The sequence below is a fragment of the Erythrolamprus reginae genome, chromosome 1, assembly GCF_031021105.1.
Source record: "Erythrolamprus reginae isolate rEryReg1 chromosome 1, rEryReg1.hap1, whole genome shotgun sequence".
Classification (NCBI taxonomy): Eukaryota; Metazoa; Chordata; class Lepidosauria; order Squamata; family Dipsadidae; genus Erythrolamprus; species Erythrolamprus reginae.
In genome coordinates, this window is record NC_091950.1 from 219,488,145 (window position 1) to 219,508,326 (window position 20,182).

The window sequence follows — 20,182 nt, forward strand, 5'->3', positions numbered from 1 at the left end:
ATGGTATCGAAAGCTGCTGAGAGGTCGAGACGCACCAGGACAGAGATCATCCATCAATGCTGCCAAAGCAGTTTCCGTGCTGTAGCTGGGCCTGAATCCTGACTGCTGAGGGCCTAGATAATCAGCTTCTTCCAAGAACCGCTGGAGCTGGAACGCCACCACCTTCTCAACAACCTTCCCCATAAAGAGAAGGTTGGAGACTGGACACGTTGTTGACAATGGCCGGGTCCAGGGAAGGCTTCTTGAGGAGGGGGCACACAAGTGCCTCCTTGTAGGGAGCTGGGAAGGACACCTCCCCAAAGAAACGTTGACAATCTCCTGGACCAAGCTCCGTGTCACCTCCCTGCTGGCCAAAACCAGCCAGGAGGGACACGGATCCAGTAAACAGATGACAGAACTCATAGCTCCAATGGCCTTGTCCACTTCATCAGGTGTCACCAGATCAAACTCTTCCCAGACAGATGGACAAATACGGGCCCCAGTCACCTCGACTGACTCGTTGTCAGCTGGCACTGCTATCCAATCAGAGTCGTGGTCCGCCCAGATCTGAGCGACTTTATCAGCAAAAAATGAGTTAAGCTCCTCAGCACTGCTCTGCAAAGGCTCCCCAAGTCACCCTTGGTTCAGAAGGAAGCGGGTCATCCTAAACAGAGCGGCCAGGCGAGATTCCGCTGATGTAATCAAGACAGCATGATTCGTGCATCTTGCCGCCTTGAGCGCCACTTTGTAAGTTTTAACATGAGCCCTTAAAAGTGTTCAATCGGATTCACACTTACTCTTCCTCCATCTCCTCTCCAGACGTCTCTTCTGGCGTTTCAACTCCCGGAGCTCCTCGGTAAACCAACGAGCTCTCCGGGGTCTAGGGCCACGGAGAGGTCGCAATGGCGCAATCCGGTCAAGAGCCCGCGCTGCAGCCTTGTTCCAGGCTACAGCAAGAGATTCTGCCGAACTGTGGACGAGTGCATCTGGAATAACCCCAAGCGCTCTCTGAAAGCCCTCTGTATCCATCAGGCGTCTGGGGCGGAACCACCTAGTCGGTTCTGCCTCCCTGCGTGGGAGGATTGGAGCCAGGAAGTTAAGCCGCAGTAGAAAATGGTCTGACCATGACAAAGGCAACACTTCTAAGCCCCTTTGTCTCAGACCATTACCCAGTTGCTCAGAGAGGATTATCATGTTGGGTGTGTGCCCCCCCTCATGAGTTGGACTCTGTACTACTTGAATCAGGTCCATGGCTGTCATGGTGGCCATGAACTCCTGTGCTAACCCAGAGGTTTCACTGAGCAACGGTAGGTTAAAGTCCCCCATGACAATAAGTCTGGGGAACCCCACCACCAGCCCAGCTACCTCCTCGAGCAGCACAGGCAGGGCTGTTGACACGCAGCTGGGAGGCAGGTACCTGAGCAACAAGCCCACCTGGACCCCTAAGTCCAACTTCACCAGGAGGGACTCACAGCCCGCAACGAATCTACCCAGGCAAAGGCTCTTGCTGGCTATAATAGCCACTCTTCCCCTCCTCTTCCCTGGGGTCGAGGCTGATGCCATATCTGAAACCCGGCTGGGCAGATTTCAGAGAGAGGAACTCCTCCCTCTGAGCCCAGCCAGGTTTCAGTCACCCATGCCAGGTCGGCCTCCTCCTCCAGGATCAAATCCTGGATGAGGAGAGCTTTATTTACCACCGACCTGGCATTGAGTAGCAACAGCCTGAGCCCAGGGTCAGAGTTACACTCATCACCAGTACCCTGGGTTGAGCTCACGGAGCCGGAAGAAGGGATCGTTATTAAGCAGTGATCCCTCCTTCCCCTGGAATGGCTAGCTCCATGGCTCCCGCCATATCTGCCTCTCCCCAGAAAAACCGGAATATTCTGACCCTCTGTCACCCCAGAGATAGGTGCCCCCTCCCCTCCTGCCTCTCCAATGTCAGGTGTGCCAAGTATTTCATTCATACCTTTTGAACACTATGATTATGAAAAAGGTGCTAAAATGTGCAGAAATGAGTAAACTAACTATGGAATTACAAGAGAGAGAGGAAACAAACTGTTCTGCCTGGCCGCCGGGCCACCCACGAAGTAATTACACAAACACACACGCACAAGCTTGCAAAAGCAGAACATTTCTTTATGTAGCAAATTGGCTCTGCTGTGCTGTTCGTGTCTGTGACACCTGAAATAAAAGTTTGAGACCCTGTAAAAAATTTTCCCTGCATATCTGAAAGAACCGTTGTACATACCTGAACGGTCTTCTCAGTTCTCTGGAAGGAGAGTCCATCATGGGTTGTTAATCAATCCTATTGGTAGAGACTGAGTTAATTTGAATAATTAACAGTCACCACCCCTTTAGCAGCCCCCATGAGCCAGTTTTAAAAACAAACACAATGTAAAAACCATAAAATTTTATTAACTCCAGAACAATATATAACCTTCAACAGTCCCAATACTCCGGCGACCTGGCCAAACACCATGCCGGGTGGGTTTGGACTCTCCTTCCAGAGCACTGAGAAGACCGTTCAGGTATGTACAACGGTTCTTCTCCATTGACTCTGGAAGGAGAGTCCATCATGGGATATATCAAAGATCAACTTCCCTGGGAGGAAAAAGGCTGGGCCGAGGTCGTTGGAGTGGCACACACTCTCTGCAAGACACGCCTGCCAAAAGAAGCCTCTGCCAAAGCCAGGGAGTCCAGTTTATAGTGGCGTATAAAAGTCGAAGCTGATGCCCAAGTTGCTGCACGACAAATATCTTCTAAAGAAGCTTACATCGACCAAGCCGCCGAAGTAGCTGCACTCCTGGTCGAATGTGCCATGACCCCGGTGGGAGGTGATTGAGATCTCGCTGTATAAGCCTCCGCAATGCAGTCCCTAATCCAGCGACTAAGAGATTGCGAAGAAACTCCAAGACCCATCGTGGCCTGAGCAAAGGAGACAAACAGTCTTTCAGTCCTTCGGAATGATGCCGTCCTCCTGATATAGAGCTTCAAAGCCCTTCGGACATCAATCTTGTGCCAACGAAGCTCAGAAGGATGTTGGCCATGCGTGCAGAAGTCCGGAAGAACAAGTTCTTGCCTTCTGTGAAACTCCGAATTCACCTTCGGGATGAACGTAGGATCCAACCTCAGCACTACTCTGTCCGGAGGGAACACACACAAGTCCGGTCTAACGGACAGTGCTGACAGCTCAGAAACTCTACGGGCAGATGTAATCGCCACCAAGAATAATGTCTTAATTGATAAGAATCTGCATGAAATTGACCTCATGGGCTCAAAGGGAGGTCCAGTGAGTGCGCATAGCACCAGGGTGAGATCCCATGTCGGGAATCCCCGTACAGCAGGAGCGTGCTTGTTAATAGCTCCCTTGATGAAATCCCTCACCCATGGGTGGTGAGCCAAAGATCGCAATTCTGACAAACGGATTATAGTGGAAAGAGCAGCCACTTGCCTTTTTAAGGTGTTAGGGGCTAAGCCCCGCTCAATTCCCGATTGGAGAAATTCCAGGATTGAAATTAATGAAGCTTGCTTCGGATCACATTGATGGTTGGAACAAAATCTGCAGAAGGCTGCCCATGTCGCCTGATATATCCGCACTGTCGATGGATGACGAGCCGCCTGCATTGTAGCAATGACCGTGTCTGGTAGATGTTGCTGCATCAGTCTCTCCCGCTCACACGCCAGGTGGCTAATTGGAACCATTGAGGATCCGGGTGACAAATGGACCCCTGACTGAGCAAGATGACCCGATCCGGGATCCTCCAAGGAGGGGACACTGATAAGGCTACCAGGTCTGCGAACCATGGCCGGCGGGGCCAGTATGGAGCCACTATGATCACCTCGGCTCTCTCTCGGATTACTTTGTCCAGTACCCTTTGTATAAGACATGTCGGGGGAAATGCATATAACAGACCCCGGGGCCATGGAGACAAGAGGGCATTGATCCCTTCTGCTTTCGGTGTTGGAAACCGAGAATAAAATCTTACTAGTTGCGTGTTGGCTTGTGACGCAAAAAGGTCCACCAGAGGAGTCCCGAAGCATTGAATTATCTGATGAAACAATTCGGGATCCAGTTTCCACTCTGCGGGGTCCAGGGTAGACCTGCTTAGCCAGTCCGCTTGTATGTTGCTGGTCCCGGCAATGTGTTCCGCCGACAGCGAAGCTAAGTGGGTCTCGGCCCAGTTGAAAAGGGCTGCCGACTCAACCATCAGGCGGAGAGACCTCGTGCCTCCCTGATGATTCAAGTGGGCCCTAGTAGCAACATTGTCTGTTAAGACTAACACGTGCTTGCCCTGAACCCAAGGTGAAAAGGCTTGAAGAGCAAGAAAAACGGCCCTGAGCTCCAAATAGTTGATGTTGATTGGGCTCAGCTCTTCCGGAGACCAAAGTCCCTGGGCCATGTGCAGTCCCATGTGGGCCCCCCAGCCTGACAGACTGGCATCTGTTGTGAGGATTAGGCGGTCCCGGTTGCAAAAGGGGGACCCCTGGAGCAAGGCTGGGGAAGTCCACCATCTTAACGAATCCCTGATTTCTGAAAAAAGCCGCACTGACTTTTGAGAATGACTCATTTGGGCCCTCTGCGATGGAAGAAGGAACCACTGAAGGACCCTGATATGATGATGAGCCCAAGGCACAATGCCGATAGCCGAAACCAGGGTCCCCAACACCTTTGAAAGAAATGCGAGAAATACCCGTTGCTGGCGCCGAAGGTGTAAGATCAATTGCCGAATGTTTGCTATTCTGTCTGGGGATAAGGTTACAGTCCCAGTTGATGTATCTATTATGGACCCCAGGTGTAAAAGCTTGGCAGTTGGAGGAAGATGACTTTTTTCTTCATTGATCGTGAACCCGTGGGATTCCAACGTCTGTCTCGTGACTGCCAGATCTTCCAGCGCCCTGAGCGGGGACCTGGAGAGGATAATAAGGTCGTCTAGGTACGCTAGAATCCGAATGCCATGGGACCTGATACTGGCAGTCAGGACGTCGAGTAGTTTCATAAAGGTGCGAGGGGCCGAAGAGAGGCCGAACGGCATTGGTAGTGGGACCCATTCAGGTAGAATCGGAGAAATCTCCGATGAGCCGGCAGGATTGGCACATGCAAATAGGCTTCTTTCAAGTCTATGGATGTTAAGAGATTGTTCCTCCGGATCGAAGCCAAGATGGTTTGGAAGGAATGCATCCGAAACCATCGATACCTGATGTAGGCATTGAGGTGTTTTAAATTGAGGATCATTCGGAACCCTCCCAATGTTTTTGGTACAAGGAACACCCTTGAATAGAAACCTGTACCTATTGCGTGCCTGGGCACTTCCTCTATTGCCCTTATCTCCAAGAGATGAGCTAGTTCTTTTTGAAGTTGTGACCTCTTCTGGGGGTCCCGCTGAACTGGGCATTGTACAAAACGGTTTGGTGGGGGCTGGAGGAACTCCAAACGCAAACCCTGGGAGACGGTTGCTAACGCCCACCTGTCGGAGGACGTAGTCCGCCAGGAGGCCTCGAAAAATTGAAGCTTGCCTCCCAGGGGGTGATGAACAGAGTCACTTAGGGCGCTTGAAGCCCCTCTGGTTTCCACGAAAGGGACGCCTCGTTTGTTGATACCCTCGCTGATGATCCTGGAAGGGCACTCTATCACTCCGAAATGTGGTAGGATTATACTGGTTCTGGGAATACGGCCTTGTATTCTGACCAACTGAAGTGGAGGAGTCCCACCAAAAGGGCTGTCTGCGTTGGTAAGGGTTATAGCGACGATCCTGGTGCCTGTAGGCTCTGGGGAGGGACTTCCTCTTATCCTTGTCCTCAACGAGGACTGGGTCCAATGCTTCCCCAAAAAGCTTGTCCCCCTGAAAGGGTGTTGAGGCCAGGTTCCATTTAGACTTCAGGTCTGCTGGCCAGCTTCTCCGCCAGAGAAGGCGCCTTGATGACAGAGTGGTCGCCATACTGCTGGACAAAAACTTGGCCGCATGCAGAGTGGCGTCAGCTGAAAATTCCGCTGCTGCCAACAGTTTTCCAAGATCTTGACGCAATCGACCCTCATCCGGCCCAAGCCTGGCCTGCATCTCCTGGAGCCATACTATTGATGCTCTAGTGAAAAAGGAAGCAGCCGCCGCTGCTCTAAATCCCCAGCTTGCCATCTGATGTGTTTTGCGTAATAACACCTCTGCCTTTCTGTCCTCAGGTTTCAGGCTGTCACCTGTCTCTGAGGGCACTAATGACTTGGAAATCAGCTGCATGACTGGCTGATCTATAGGAGGGAATTCCAGCAATTTTTCTACCTCCTCATCAAATGTGTAGAATCTTCTTTCTACTGGAGAGGGGCCCTGAGCTGCAGCTGGGTGTTGCCAGGGTCTTTTAACACTTTGCTGGAAAATATCAGAGGATGGAATGTGCTCAGACTCGAGTTGGGGTTCCTTAAACAGGACAGTAGACGGTTTGGTCCCATCCGTGGTGTCTGTTGATTTTCCAGGACCTGGTAAGTCTACAGTCTGTTTGGCCTTATGAAGCAAGACCCTGAAAGTTGAAGCCTTAAACAAGCCAGCTGCTACGGGCTGTTCCGGTGGTGTTTCATCGTCAGAAAGCTCATAGTCTTTCTCAGTGTCCTCTAAAGAGTTCGCTTCTTCAGCCCAAGACCCCAAACCCGAGGGGGGCGGTGCACACCATAGGTTTTTTGACTGCACTGGGCGAGGCTGCTGTGTAACTTGTTGCACCCCCGCCGCCATCCCGAGTATAGGCATTGGTAATTAAGTCCTGCATCAAAGGGGACATCTGATGCCAAGTATCTGGCTGTGCTCGAAGCCCTGCTGTTGGCCATGCCTCAGGTTGACTCCGAAGCCCCGCTGCTGTGGGCGTAAAGATGGCTGAGGGTCCTTGACCGCTCCTTAAGGACTGACTTGCTGACCCTGGCCTAGCTTGGATAGGACCAGGAGAAGGAAGCACTTGAGGCATAGCTGGCATCTGCCTGTCTGGTGACCAATCCCGGTCTGACAGTACCTCTGCTGGCCTTATAGCGTAATGAGGAACTGATGTGTCCCTGGCCAAAGGCAAATATTGTGCAGGCAGAGGAGAGATGGTCAAGGGGGTGTGAAGGGCCACCTCCAACCTCTTCTCTAAGGCCTGAATCCGCTTTTCCGCTTCTTTAAGCGATGAAGAGGAATGTTGGGACTTGGCTTTATCCTTATCCTTAGCCTTGGCCTTATGGGCTGCGCTAGGAGAGGGCACTTTCACTGGAAGCATTTGTTCTTCCATTGTACTCACTCGTTGGAGATCGAATCTGACAGCTTTCACCACATAAACAACGCACAAAATGGCTCACGCATGCGCAATTTTACCCCATTCCGTTGATCGCGCCCATCATCTGGGCGGAGAGCAACTTTCCCGCCTTGTCAGAAAATGGCGGGCGCGGGAAAAGCCTCTGAGGCAAAACTAGTCCTCCGTGGCGTCCCGCTGCTCCCTTATGGGGGGGGGGCAATCCCCGCTAGGGCAATCATCCTCCACACAGCCTGCCGGCACGCTCAGCAATTTTCTCGCTTTTTTCGCCGATTCGGCGATCACAGTAAAGGCGGCGGCGGCGGCAGCTTCAGCGGCGGCTTTTTTACGATCGGCCAAACAGCTGAGAGGCGCTGGCCCCGAGCCAGCTCTTTTCGCTGTCCAATCTTCTGGGGAAGTGGAGATTCCCCCAAGCCTCCCAGTGGGGGCGAGGCGGACCCCCCCACCTTCGGCTTGCAGCCGGGTCTGGCCTCGGAGGCCAGGGACCCCAGGCTGTGTCGCTCCTCGCTTGGGGTGGTACCCGCTGAGGGAAGGGGCCCCCGAGGAGAAAACCGGTGGGGGCGGTGCCCACGGAGGGCAGAGACCCCTTACAGGATGACTTGTGTTCACCTGTAGAAAGACAAAAGAAACAAGATTAAAAGGTACAACATTTTATTAAACATTAATACTTAAATAACTCAGACTAAAAACTCAACAGTCTCTACACTTGGACTGAGTTTTTAAAAGTGGCTCATGGGGGCTGCTAAGGGGGCGGTGACTGTTAATTATTCAAATTAACTCAGTCTCTACCAATAGGATTGGTTAACAACCCATGATGGACTCTCCTTCCAGAGTCAATGGAGAACTTGAAATTTCATGACTTTTCATCATTTCGGGGGTTCTCTCTATGAGAAATTTTTTGGGGGGGTTGGAGGTTTCTTTCTTGCTGAAAAAAAAAAGTCACACTTGTACTGTTCCCGGGTCACCCTGACCTGGAACGAAAATTCTTCATTTGAAGTGCTTATGTTTGGTCAATTTGAAAACTTTTTTCGCTTGGAAAGTAGCTTGAGCATTTCTGCACACAATGATATGAAAATTGAAAGGAAAAAAATTATGCATATTGCTTTATTTTGACTATAAAAGGCAGACCCCCCCTTATTTGTGAACTTTTTTTCAATTTATAGATAGTTTAGCTTGAAAAATGTGTTCAATTTTACTAAAGTTTGTGTGGGATTGGTAGTTTGAACATTTCTGAACATAACCAAAAATATAAATGAACTGAATGAAATGATGCTTATTGGTTTTTTTAAATCAGAAATAAGGCCTCCCCCCCTCCCCCGGCTGCTTGCAACCATTTTCACTTTATATTTTTTTAGGATCCAAATCCGAAATATTTTTAATATCTTAGGCATTCATTTACTCAATTTAATATTGCTGATCATCAAAAAATATTTTTGGAGTGGGGGCTAATTTTTTTCTAGGCGAAAAAAAATCACGTCGAGTCTGTTTCTGGTCGTATACGACCCGGACCAAAAATAATTTTTTTAGGTACTTGAATTTGGTCTTTTTGAAAACCTTTTCCACTGGGAAACTAGTTTGAACATTTATGAACGTAATGGTATGAAAATTGAACTGAAAAAAGTGAGGCTTATATTTTTATTTTGATCAAAAAGCCCCTCCCCCCATTTTTTCTGAATTTCGTGTAAATTTATATTTTTTTTACTCTACAAATCTCTAAGGAATCTCCCCCCAAAAGTTTTGATATACTAAATTGAACATTCCTGATCATAAGAAAAATAGAAAAGAACTGGAAAAAATGATTCTTATTCGTTTATTTTGGCCATAAAAGGGCCACCCCACCCTCGGCCTTGCTGTGTGCCATTATTTTCACTTTTTATAATATATATTTGGCTATAAATATTTGGAATATCCTTTTGAAAAGCAAGCACATGATAGCCAGACAACTACTTTTATGAAAGAAATCCATTTTACTAAAAACAAGTTTGTAAGTTTGAAATTAACAACATAATTTTTATATAAATTGAAATAATTGAACACAGGGGGGGGAGACCTTTATGTGCAAAATAAACAAATATGCATCAATTTTTCCAGTTCAATTTTCATATCATTATGTTCAGAAATGTTCAAGCTACCAATCCCACACCAGGTTTAGTAAAAGGGAATGCATATTGCAAGCAAAACTATCCATAAATTGAAAACATTTTCACAAAAACGGGGAGGCGCGCATTTTATCAGCAAAATAAACCAATAAGCATTAGTTTTTTCATTTCAATTTTCATTTTAATGTGTGCAGAAATGTTCAAACTTGTTTCCAAGTGAAAAAAGCTTTCAAAAAGACCAAACATAAGTACCTAAAATGATCAATTTGTGGTCCGGGTCAAATAGACCCAGGAACATAACATTAGGGAGTTTTATCGAATAGCACAGCAGGGTTAATGCTACAGCTACGGCAAGAGGAATGCTGGTTTGTTTATTTATTTAGATTTGATTTGATTTTTATGTCTCCCTTAGATTCAGGGCATTTTACAACATGTTAGCAAGAGCACTTTTGCCCCCGCAATATTGCCCCCACAATTCAGGTCCTCATTATGAGTCCAAGGATCAGAGTTAATCACTCAAGCCAGCAACAGAAGTCTTTCTGGCTTACGTCAGCCAATTACTCACTGAGAATGAGTGTCAGAATCTTCAAAGATGTCCAAAGGAAAAACAAAACCAAAAGTGTCAATGTCTCTCTCAAAATCTGAACGATAAATTCCCACACCGCCTTCTGCAAACTCTTCCCTTTTCAACGAAGCAGTGGAAGTGATGTGCCGGTGCCTGCAGGCTGTTGGGGCCTGGATGGGTGTCAACAAACTCAAACTCAACCCAGACAAGACGGAGTGGCTGTGGGTCCTACCTCCCAAGGACAATTCCATCTGTCCGTCCATTACCCTGGGGGGAGAATCACTGACCCCCTCAGAGAGGGTTCGGAACTTGGGCATCCTCCTCGATCCACAGCTCACATTAGAGAAACACCTTTCAGCTGTGGCAAGGGGGGCGTTCGCCCAGGTTCGCCTGGTGCACCAGTTGCGACCCTATTTGGACCAGGAGTCACTACTCACAATCACTCATGCCCTCATCACCTCGAGGCTCGACTACTGTAACACTCTCTACATGGGGCTACCTTTGAAAAGTGTTCGGAAACTTCAGATCGTGCAGAATGCAGCTGCGAGAGCAATCATGGGCTTTCCCAAATATGCCCATGTTACTCCAACACTCCGCAGTCGGCATTGGTTGCCAATCAGTTTCCGGTCACAATTCAAAGTGTTGGTTATGACCTATAAAGCCCTGCACGGTATCGGACCAGATTACCTCAGGGACTGCCTTCAGCTGCACGAATCTCAGCGACCAGTTAGGTCCCACAGAGTGGGTCTTCTCCAGGTCCCGTCAACCAAACAATGTCGCTTGGCGGGACCCAGAGGAAGAGCCTTCTCTGTGGCGGCCCCGACCCTCTGGAACCAACTCCCCCCAGAGATTAGAATTGCCCCCACCCTCGTTGCCTTTTGTAAACTGCTCAAAACCCACCTCTGCCGCCAGGCATGGGGTAACTGAGATACACTTTCCCCCTAGGCCTTTACAATTTTATGCATGGTATGTTTGTATGTATGATTTGTTTTTATATAATAGGTTTTTAACTGTTTTTAGGATTGGATTTTGTTATATACTGTTTTACTGCTGTTGTTAGCCGCCCCAAGTCTGCGGAGAGGGGCGGCATACAAATCCAATAAATAATTTTTTTAAAAAAAACCTTCCTTGATTCCTGACAGCTGTGACTTAGAATCTCTTTCTGCGTCTGCGCAGCTGCTCCTGGCATCCCAGCATTCTCCTGACCTTACATTTAGGATGGAATCATTCATCATTTCTTCCTCATTTGACTCAGATGAGACTATGATTGGAGATCTTACAGGCTCTGCTGGCCTTTCTGCCTCTCCAGCACCTTCCACATCCTCTTCTCCTTCTTGTTTACTGTCTGACTCCTCATTAAACCAGACAGGTCTTCTTTGATCTGATGGACCCAGTTCCTCTGAGTCAAAATCAGTGGCCAGAGGAGCTGGCCGTGAGCCAACCACAACACAAGATAGTATAAATTTTTGGATACATGGTATGATTAGCTCAAAAAGAAAAGTAAAATTAATGTGAATTAGGATAAAAATGAAATGTCATAAAAAATGTGATAAGGAAAAAATGTGACAGATGTAACCTTAAATCTTAATGGTTGTAAGATAATGTACATAATGTACATAACAGAATAAAATTATTGGATAATAGATAATAGTGTACATAAAGAATAGGTAAAGATTAAAAATGTTTATGTATAAAACAATGGCCATAATTAGGAAAATGTAGAACTGGGAAGAAAATTCCGATAACGTGTGTGTTTTGTATGTTGTTTTATTTTTAACTTGTAAAATAAGTTAATAAAAAAACTATTTTTCAAAAAACAACATTGAATTCAATTTGTGCTAATTAAGCATTTAGAGAAGAATCCAAGCTAAATTCTGCTGTTTTTAACTAAACATCTGATTAAAGATTTGTACATCTAGAGAAAGATTTGTACTTCTAGGCTAGACTAAGTACAAAAAGTGGACTCAGAGGAGCCGAGGAGGAGGCGTGGAGGATCTTTCTTTACTCAGTCCCTGGGCAAACAGGCAGAAGTTAACCCATGCTTGAACTCTCCAAGCAGCGCACAGGAGAATAGCACCAACTATTTTCAACTTTGATACTACTAGCTGAGAATATGTGGGGGGAAAAGAATAAGATTTGAGAAGGAGCTGAAATCATTTAAGCATATATCAAAGGCAGCTGCTACTAGGTCTAAGTCGACTGAGACAGTAAGCTTGCAATTATCATAACAACTATTTGATGAAGCAAGGAATTTATTTCAAGGTCCCACAGCTCTACATCTTTCCTAATAGGGGGACAATTACAAACCAGCATATTGCTATTTGTACTTTTCCATTGGCAGTCCCAGCCAGAAAAATATTTGTTTGTTTGTTTGATTGATTGATTTCTACGCCGCCCCTCTCAAGGAAACTCAGGGCTGCGTACATTATAAATGTAACAATATGTAAGAAATCTAAATTTCTTACATATTTATGCGATATTAGGTCTAAGAAAGACAGGTTTTTAGCACATAGAATCATTCAGTTGAATTGGTGTTATCAGGATACTGAGAATTTGTAATATAAAATAGTACATGTTAATATACACTCAATCTTACCACATATTGCTTACCTTCTCAAAGTCTTTTTCAAACCTTTCTTCAACCTAGAGTGAATAAGAAAAAAAACCCCTTAATTTGACAATACAGTGGTACCTCGAGATGCAAGTTTCATTCGTTCCGGACCTGGGCTCTTAAGTCGAGCAGCTCTTATCTCGAACGACTTTTCCCCATAGGAATTAATGTAAATAATTTTAATTGGTTCCAGCCCTCAAAAAACTCACAAAGTTAGTCTAAATTATGCAGAAAGACATGTTTTTAATGAAGAAATGTACATGTACATATAAATGAATAATGAAGTTTCTTTCACTTAACTTGTAAACTTTCTTAAACTTTTAAATTTACATATGTTCAACTTCTCTGCCACCCAATCCTGTAGGACAGAGGTTCCCCAACCCTTTTTGCACCAGGGACCGGCTTTAAGCGATCAAGAGAGGAATGGGTGAATGAATGGACGGAGGGTAGGAAGGAAGGAAGGAAAGAGGGAAGGGACAGGAACAGAGGAAGGAAGCAAGGAAACTTATGAAAGGGGAGAGTAAGAGAGGAATGAGTGAAGGGAGGGAGGGAGAGAAGAAGGTGGGAAGGAGAAAGAAAAGAAGAAATAGAGGAAGGGAAGGTAAAAGAGAGAAAGAAAAAGAGCAAGAAAGAAAGAAAGAAAGAAAGGGGGAAGGGACAGGAACAGATGAAGGAAGCAAGGAAACTTATGAAAGGGGAGAGTAAGAGAGGAATGAGTGAAGGGAGGGAGGGAGGGAGGGAGGGAAGAAGGTGGAAAGGAGAAAGAAAAGAAGAAATAGAGGAAGGGAAGGTAAAAGAGAGAAAGAAAAAGAGCAAGAAAGAAAGAAAGAAAGAAAGGGGGAAGGGACAGGAACAGAGGAAGGAAGCAAGGAAACTTATGAAAGGGGGAGAGTAAGAGAGGAATGAGTGAAGGGAGGGAGGGAAGAAGGTGGGAAGGAGAAAGTAAAGAAGAAATAGAGGAAGGGAAGGTAAAAGAGAGAAAGAAAAAGAGCAAGAAAGAAAGAAAGAAAGAAAAGAAAGAAAGAAAGAAAGAAAGAAAGAAAGAAAGAAAGAAGGGGGAAGGGACAGGAACAGAGGAAGGAAGCAAGGAAACTTATGAAAGGGGAGAGTAAGAGAGGAATGAGTGAAGGGAGGGAGGGAAGAAGCTGGGAAGGAGAAAGAAAAGAAGAAATAGAGGAAGGGAAGGTAAAAGAGAGAAAGAAAAAGAGAAAGAAAGAAAGAAAGAAAGAAAGAAAGGGGAAAGGGACAGGAACAGAGGAAGGAAGCAAGGAAACTTATGAAAGGGGAGAGTAAGAGAGGAATGAGTGAAGGGAGGGAGGGAGGGAGGGAGGGAGGGAAGAAGGTGGGAAGGAGAAAGAAAAGAAGAAATAGAGGAAGGGAAGGGAAAAGAGAGAAAGAAAAAGAGCAAGAAAGAAAGAAAGAAAGAAAGAAAGGGGGAAGGGACAGGAACAGAGGAAGGAAGCAAGGAAACTTATGAAAGGGGAGAGTAAGAGAGGAATGAATGAAGGGAGGGAGGGAGGGAAGAAGGTGGGAAGGAGAAAGAAAAGAAGAAATAGAGGAAGGGAAGGTAAAAGAGAGAAAGAAAAAGAGCAAGAAAGAAAGAAAGAAAGGGGGGAGGGACAGGAACAGAGGAAGGAAGCAAGGAAACTTATGAAAGGGGAGAGTAAGAGAGGAATGAGTGAAGGGAGGGAGGGAGGGAAGAAGGTGGGAAGGAGAAAGAAAAGAAGAAATAGAGGAAGGGAAGGTAAAAGAGAGAAAGAAAAAGAGAAAGAAAGAAAGAAAGAAAGGCAACTTCAAAGAAAGGCTCACTTAGCATCTCTCACTCTCTCTCTCTTTCTATCCCTCTCTTTCTCTCTCTCCCCCCTCTCTCTTTCTCTTTTTCTCCCCCTCCTGGACTCCCGGATCGCTCGCTTCTCCGGCCAGCAAGCCGGCTGCCCGGAAAAGCATCGCGCCTTTTCACTGCCCTTCCCTGTGCTTCGGAAGCCACCAAACGCCGTCAGAGGGGTGCGTCAGCGGCTTCCGAAGCACAGGGAAGGGCTTAAGCCGCCGCCTTTTCCCTTCCCCGTGGGAGCAAACATGCTTTGCACCTTCCTAACTCCCTCCCCCCCAGCCAAACTCCCAAAGCATGTTTGCTGCCACACGATTTAGCCAGGACAGGAGCGAAGTAACGTGGACGATTGGGGAGCTGAAACCGGGCGGTTTCAGCTTTCCAATCCTTCACGTTACTTCGCCGCTAACTCCTGAGGCGCGGAAGTTCGCCTTTGGCGTTTGGCTTCAGAAGCGGCGCGGCTGTTTTAAAACGTCGCTGCCGGCCTGGGGGGCTTTGCAGAACCCCCCCAACCCCCAACCTGGGTTCGGTGGGGGGGCTAGGAGGCCCCCCAGGCCGGCAGCGACGTTTTAAAACAGCCGCGCCGCTTCTGAAGCCAAACGCCAAAGGCGAACTTCCGTGCCTCAGGAGTTAGCTCGCAAACGGCGCAGCTGTTTTAAAACGTCGCTGCCGGCCTGGGGGGCCTCCTAGCCCCCCACCGAACCCGGGTTGGGGGTTGGGGGGGTTCTGCAAAGCCCCCCAGGCCGGCAGCGACGTTTTAAAACAGCCGCGCCGTTTGCGAGCTAACTCCTGAGGTGCGGAAGTTCGCCTTTGGCGTTTGGCTTCAGAAGCGGCGCGGCTGTTTTAAAAGGTCGCCGCCGGCCTGGGGGGCTTGCCAGCACCCCCCCGAACCCCCAACCCGGGTTTGGGGGGTGCTAGGAAGCCCCCCATGCCGGCGGCGACCTTTTAAAACAGCCGCGCGGCTTCCCAGCTGAGTCCTGAAGCCAAACGCCAAAGGCGAACTTCCGGAAAGTAAGGAAGGAAAGTAAGCCAGCCCGGCTCTTCTCGGCTCGTATCGCGGATTTGAGCTCGGGAGACGAACAAAAATGTCTCTCCCCTCCCAGCTCTTATCTCGAGTAGCTCGTAAGTAGAGCAGCTCGTATGTCGGGGGTTCCACTGTAATTCCACAAACTGCTTCATTTGAAAATATATTCAGTATAGGTATGACTGAGCAACATTCAGTTAGCAACCATTCAAAATTCCAATGCACTGGACATACAAGCGATGTGCAGCTAATCCTTACATTTATACAGTAACTTCCATAGTATTCCCACCATCACTTGATCAAAATTCAGGTGCTTGGCAACCAGAATGTATTTATGACAGTTGTAGAATCTCAGTGTGATTGCCATTTGCAGCTTATGACTAATAATAATAATCATAATCATAATCATAATTTATTAATTTGTATGCCGCTCCTCTCTGAGGACTCGCGAAGTCAATGGGGAAAGCCAGATTCCCGTCATAACCATATGCTTTACTTAACAATTACCATATGTTTTGGAGTATAATACGCACTGGAATATAAGATGCACCTTAGTTTTTGGGGAGGAAAACAGGGAAAAGAGACTGCTTAGCAGGTATTCATCCGGCTAGCTTCCTTAATCTGGTCAGCTTCAGCACATTATTTTATTCCCTGGTTAAGGGCTTAAAGAAAAATTTATTCTGAGAGAGTAATGAGTAACAAGCAACAAGATTGCAAGCCAGTGAGAGCTGGGAACATCATTAGTACATGGAAAGAAACAGTCTGAGCAAGTAGAGCAATGAAAAAAAAACTGCAAAGACTTAGGGCTTGGAAAACATTCTTCTTTGCAGAGAGTAACAGTGAAAGAGTTTGCAAGCTGATAAGAGCTGGGAACATTGTTAACACCTGGTTAGGGTTGGAAAGAAACATTTGGAGCAAATAGAGAATGGGGGGGGGAATCAAAGACAGGGTTTGGAAAACATTCTTCTTTGCAGAGAGTAACAATGAAAGAGCTTGGGAATATTAATAGCACCTGGTTAGGGCTGGAAAGAAACAGCTGGAGTATGTAAAGCAATTTTAAAAACCCTACAAGGAAAGGGTTTGGAAAGCATTCTCCTTTGCAGAGTGTGACAATGAAAGAGCTTGCACACCGGTAAAAGTTGGGAACATTGTTATCACCAGGTTAGGGCTGGAAAGAAACTTTTGGAGCAAATAGAGAATGAAAAAAAAAAATCAAAGACAGGGTTTGGAAAACATTCTTTGCAATGAAAGAGCTTGCAAGCTGGTAAGAGCTTGGAACATTGTTAATATCTGGTTAGGGCTGGAAAGAAACTTACTCAGAGTAAGTTAGAGCAATGAAAAAACCCTGCAAAAAACTAGGGCTTGGAAAAATTCTTCGCAGAGAGAAACAATGAAAGAGCCTGCATGGTAAGAGCTGGGCAGATTGTTAACAGCTAGTTAGGGCTTGGGGAGGGGCTACATTCAGAGTATAAGACACACCCAAATTATCAGACTCTTTTAGGGAGGAAAAAGGTGCATCTTAAACTCTGAAAAATACGGTATAATTTGCTTAACAGCTGTGGCAAAAAAAGTCAGGCAGCTCACTTAACAATCACCTAGCTTAGAAAAAGAAGTTCTAGTCTCAATTATGGTTATATGTCAACATGATATAACACCACATTGGTCAGCTTGAAATTAATCTACATAGCCAACAAAATAAATCTACACAACCAAGCAAATAAGTGGCAATAGATTTGAATAGATACGTCTTTTATCATATCCAGGAAGACCAACATAGGATACCCTATTTTTCATTTCTTACCACTGCAAGAATAGTAGGAAAAAACATGCTAATGAAAGTAACTTTTAAAAAGCTCTAAAAGCTGCAGCCAACATTTATAGAAACTGAACCTAAAATTTCCAGGAGACCCAGTTTTGACATATCTGGATATTAGAGTAGTTGAAAGGGAGAGACAAATAAAATATTATAAGAATTTATTACAAACCATAACTTTTCTTTTTCTCCTTTTTTGTTTTCACTCAAAAACACCCACACTGTCTTTCCATGTTTTAATTCATTAATTTCACAACAGATAAATACATAAATACATACATACATACCGTACATACATACATACTGTACATACATACATACATACATACATACATACATACATACATACATAATGTACTTTCCAAACTTGCAAAGAACTGATAACTGATTTTGTCAGCCTGGAGTGGGGCTGAAAAGGCAAAAGGGAACAGTGAGCTCCCTCCCATATTTGGGTATGCTGGGTGACTCAACAGAAAAACGTGCAATCTTTCCCCAGATTAGCTGATAAAAGGGAGTAGAGTCTATGGCTTAGAGAAAAAATCACTTCCTAGCAAGGCATAAGAGCCCTGGTTCAAATCCTAGAAGGGTATGGCTTAGCTGACGAAAGCTAAAAAGCTTGAAATAGATCTATACCAGTCACCCTTTATTCCTTTATCAGTTCTTTGCAAGTTTGGAAAATATGGTTTGGTGTCTGGATGGCCTCTAGAGTGGAGCTGAAAAGGCAAAAGGGAGCAGTGAGCTCCCTCCCATATTTGGGTGTGCTGGGTGACTGGACAGAAAAAATGTGTGTGTGTGTGCGTGTGACATGTTTTTGCTGAATTTGAAAATTCATACACACACACACACACACACACACACAATCTCTCAATCCCTCTCTTCTCTCTTTCTCCCTCCCTCCCCCCCCCCCAAACCAGCTTTAAGTAGTGCTTATGGCATCATATTTGCCCTGTTGTGTTATAATTTCAAATTCTGTCTCTAATTCCCATATCTTGTTATCGGTGTAGCAATTTCTGGGATCATGATTGGTACCTATATCTACCTAAGTGGGTAGCAGAGACCATGGCTGATGAACCCAAATTCAATGGTATGGTCTATATTATCAATGTGGTCAGTTATTATTTTCAAGACCCTTTATTTTTCTTCTCAGAATATTGTCAGATCTGCCTCGGGTTTAGTCCTTTAGTCAAGAAAAACCCTTGACTCCATTTATAGGGAAAGATATACTTTTACTAAAAGCCAAGATGATTACAGTATTATCTCTCCTTGTCACTGGTTACAATGTCCAATTAGGTGTTCTGGTGTCTCCTTGGTAACCTCTTCCAGTCTCTGGCAATCGCCTTTTGTGACCCATCAAGAACCCCACAGTCTTCAGGTACTGCAAGAGGGCAGCAACAGCATCACTTGGGTCACCAGAAGTGGAGCTATAAAGATAGGTTTCATCTGCATATTGATATCACAACCAATGATCACAGATAATGTCATGTTAAAAATGAGTGAAGAAAGTACCAACCCTCTGCAGTACATTACAGGAGAGTGACCATAGGCTGCATATCTCACTCCCTATCAGTACGGATTGGGATCAACTTTGGAGAAAGGAGCTGAACCAGTGCAAGACTGTGCTATCCAGTCCTAGACCTGTAACAGCCAATAATAATAATAATAATAATAATAATAATAATAATAATAATAATAATAATAATAATAATAATGATAATAATGATAATAATAATAATTATTATTATTATTAATTAGATTTGTATGCCGCCCATCTCCGTAGACTCGGAATGGCTCACAATAATAATAAAAATGTAACAAATTTAATATTAAAAACATCTAAAACCCATCAATTAAAACCATACCACACAGTCATACCATAAATAAACTATATAAGCCTGGAGGTATCTTAGTTCCCCCATGCCTGGTGACAAAGGTGGGTCTTCAGCAACTTACAAAAGGCAAGGCGGGTGGGGGCAGTTCTAATCTCTGGGGGATTAGACATTGTTTAGTCGACAGGACCCGGAGAAGGCCAACTCTGTGGGACCTTATCGGTCGCTGGGATTCGTGCGGCAGAACACGGCTCCAGAGGTATTCTGGTCCGATGCCATGTAGGGCTTTATAGGTCATTACCAACACTTTGAATTGTGACTGGAAACTGACCGGCAGCCAGTGCAGGCCGCGGAGTGTTGAAGAAACGTGGGCAAATCTGAGTAGCCCCACGATAGCTCTCGCGGCTGCATTCTGCACAATCTGGAGTTTCTGAACAGTCTTCAAAGGTAGCCCCATGTAGAGAGCACGTAGTAGTTGAACCTCGAGGTGATAAGGGCATGAGCGACTGTGAGCAATGACTCCATGTCCAAATAGGGTCGCAACTGGTGCACCAGGCGAACCTGGGCAAATGTCCTCCTCGCCACAGCTGAAAGATGGTGCTCTAATGTTAGCTGTGGCTCGAGGACGCCCAAGTTAACAATCTCCCCCCCCCCAGGGCAATGGATGGACAGATGGAATTGTCCTTGGGAGGCAAAACCCACAGCCACTCCGTCTTGTCAGGGTTGAGTTTGAGCCTGTTGACACCCATCCAGACCTTAACAGCCTCCAGGCACCAGCATATCACTTCCACTGCTTCACCGACTGAACATGGGGAAATGTATAACTAGGTATCATCAGCATATTGATGATACCTCACCCCATGCCCTTGGATGATCTCACCCAGCGGTTTCATGTAGATATTAAATAGTAAGGGGGAGAAGACCGACGCCTGAGGCACCCCAAAGGTGAGAGACCTAGCGGTTGACCTCTGACCCCCCCCCACTAACACTGACTGCGACCGACCGGAGAGGTAGGAAGAGAACCACTGAAGAACAGTGCCTCCTACTCCCAACCCCTCCAGCCGGCGCAGAAGGGTACCATGGTTGATAGTATCGAAAGCCTCTGAGAGGTCAAGAAGCACCAGGACAGAGGATAAACCCCTGTCCTAGGCCTGACAGAGATCATCCATCAGCC

The 20,182-nt window shown here is 46.1% G+C and overlaps 1 protein-coding gene across 12 annotated transcripts in view; it reads right to left on the reverse strand.

Moving 5' to 3' along the window:
• The window catches only part of LRRFIP1 (LRR binding FLII interacting protein 1), a 423,100-nt gene that overhangs the window by 219,064 nt on the left and 183,854 nt on the right, over positions 1-20,182 (reverse strand). For 11 of the 12 annotated variants that reach the window (XM_070732252.1, XM_070732246.1, XM_070732249.1 and 8 more), the window contains one exon: positions 12,517-12,549. The exons of the other annotated variant lie outside the window; for it this stretch is intronic. In XM_070732252.1, the coding sequence (XP_070588353.1) occupies positions 12,517-12,549 (33 nt within the window). The remainder of the gene's footprint in view (positions 1-12,516; positions 12,550-20,182) is intronic. 12 annotated transcript variants of the gene reach the window in all.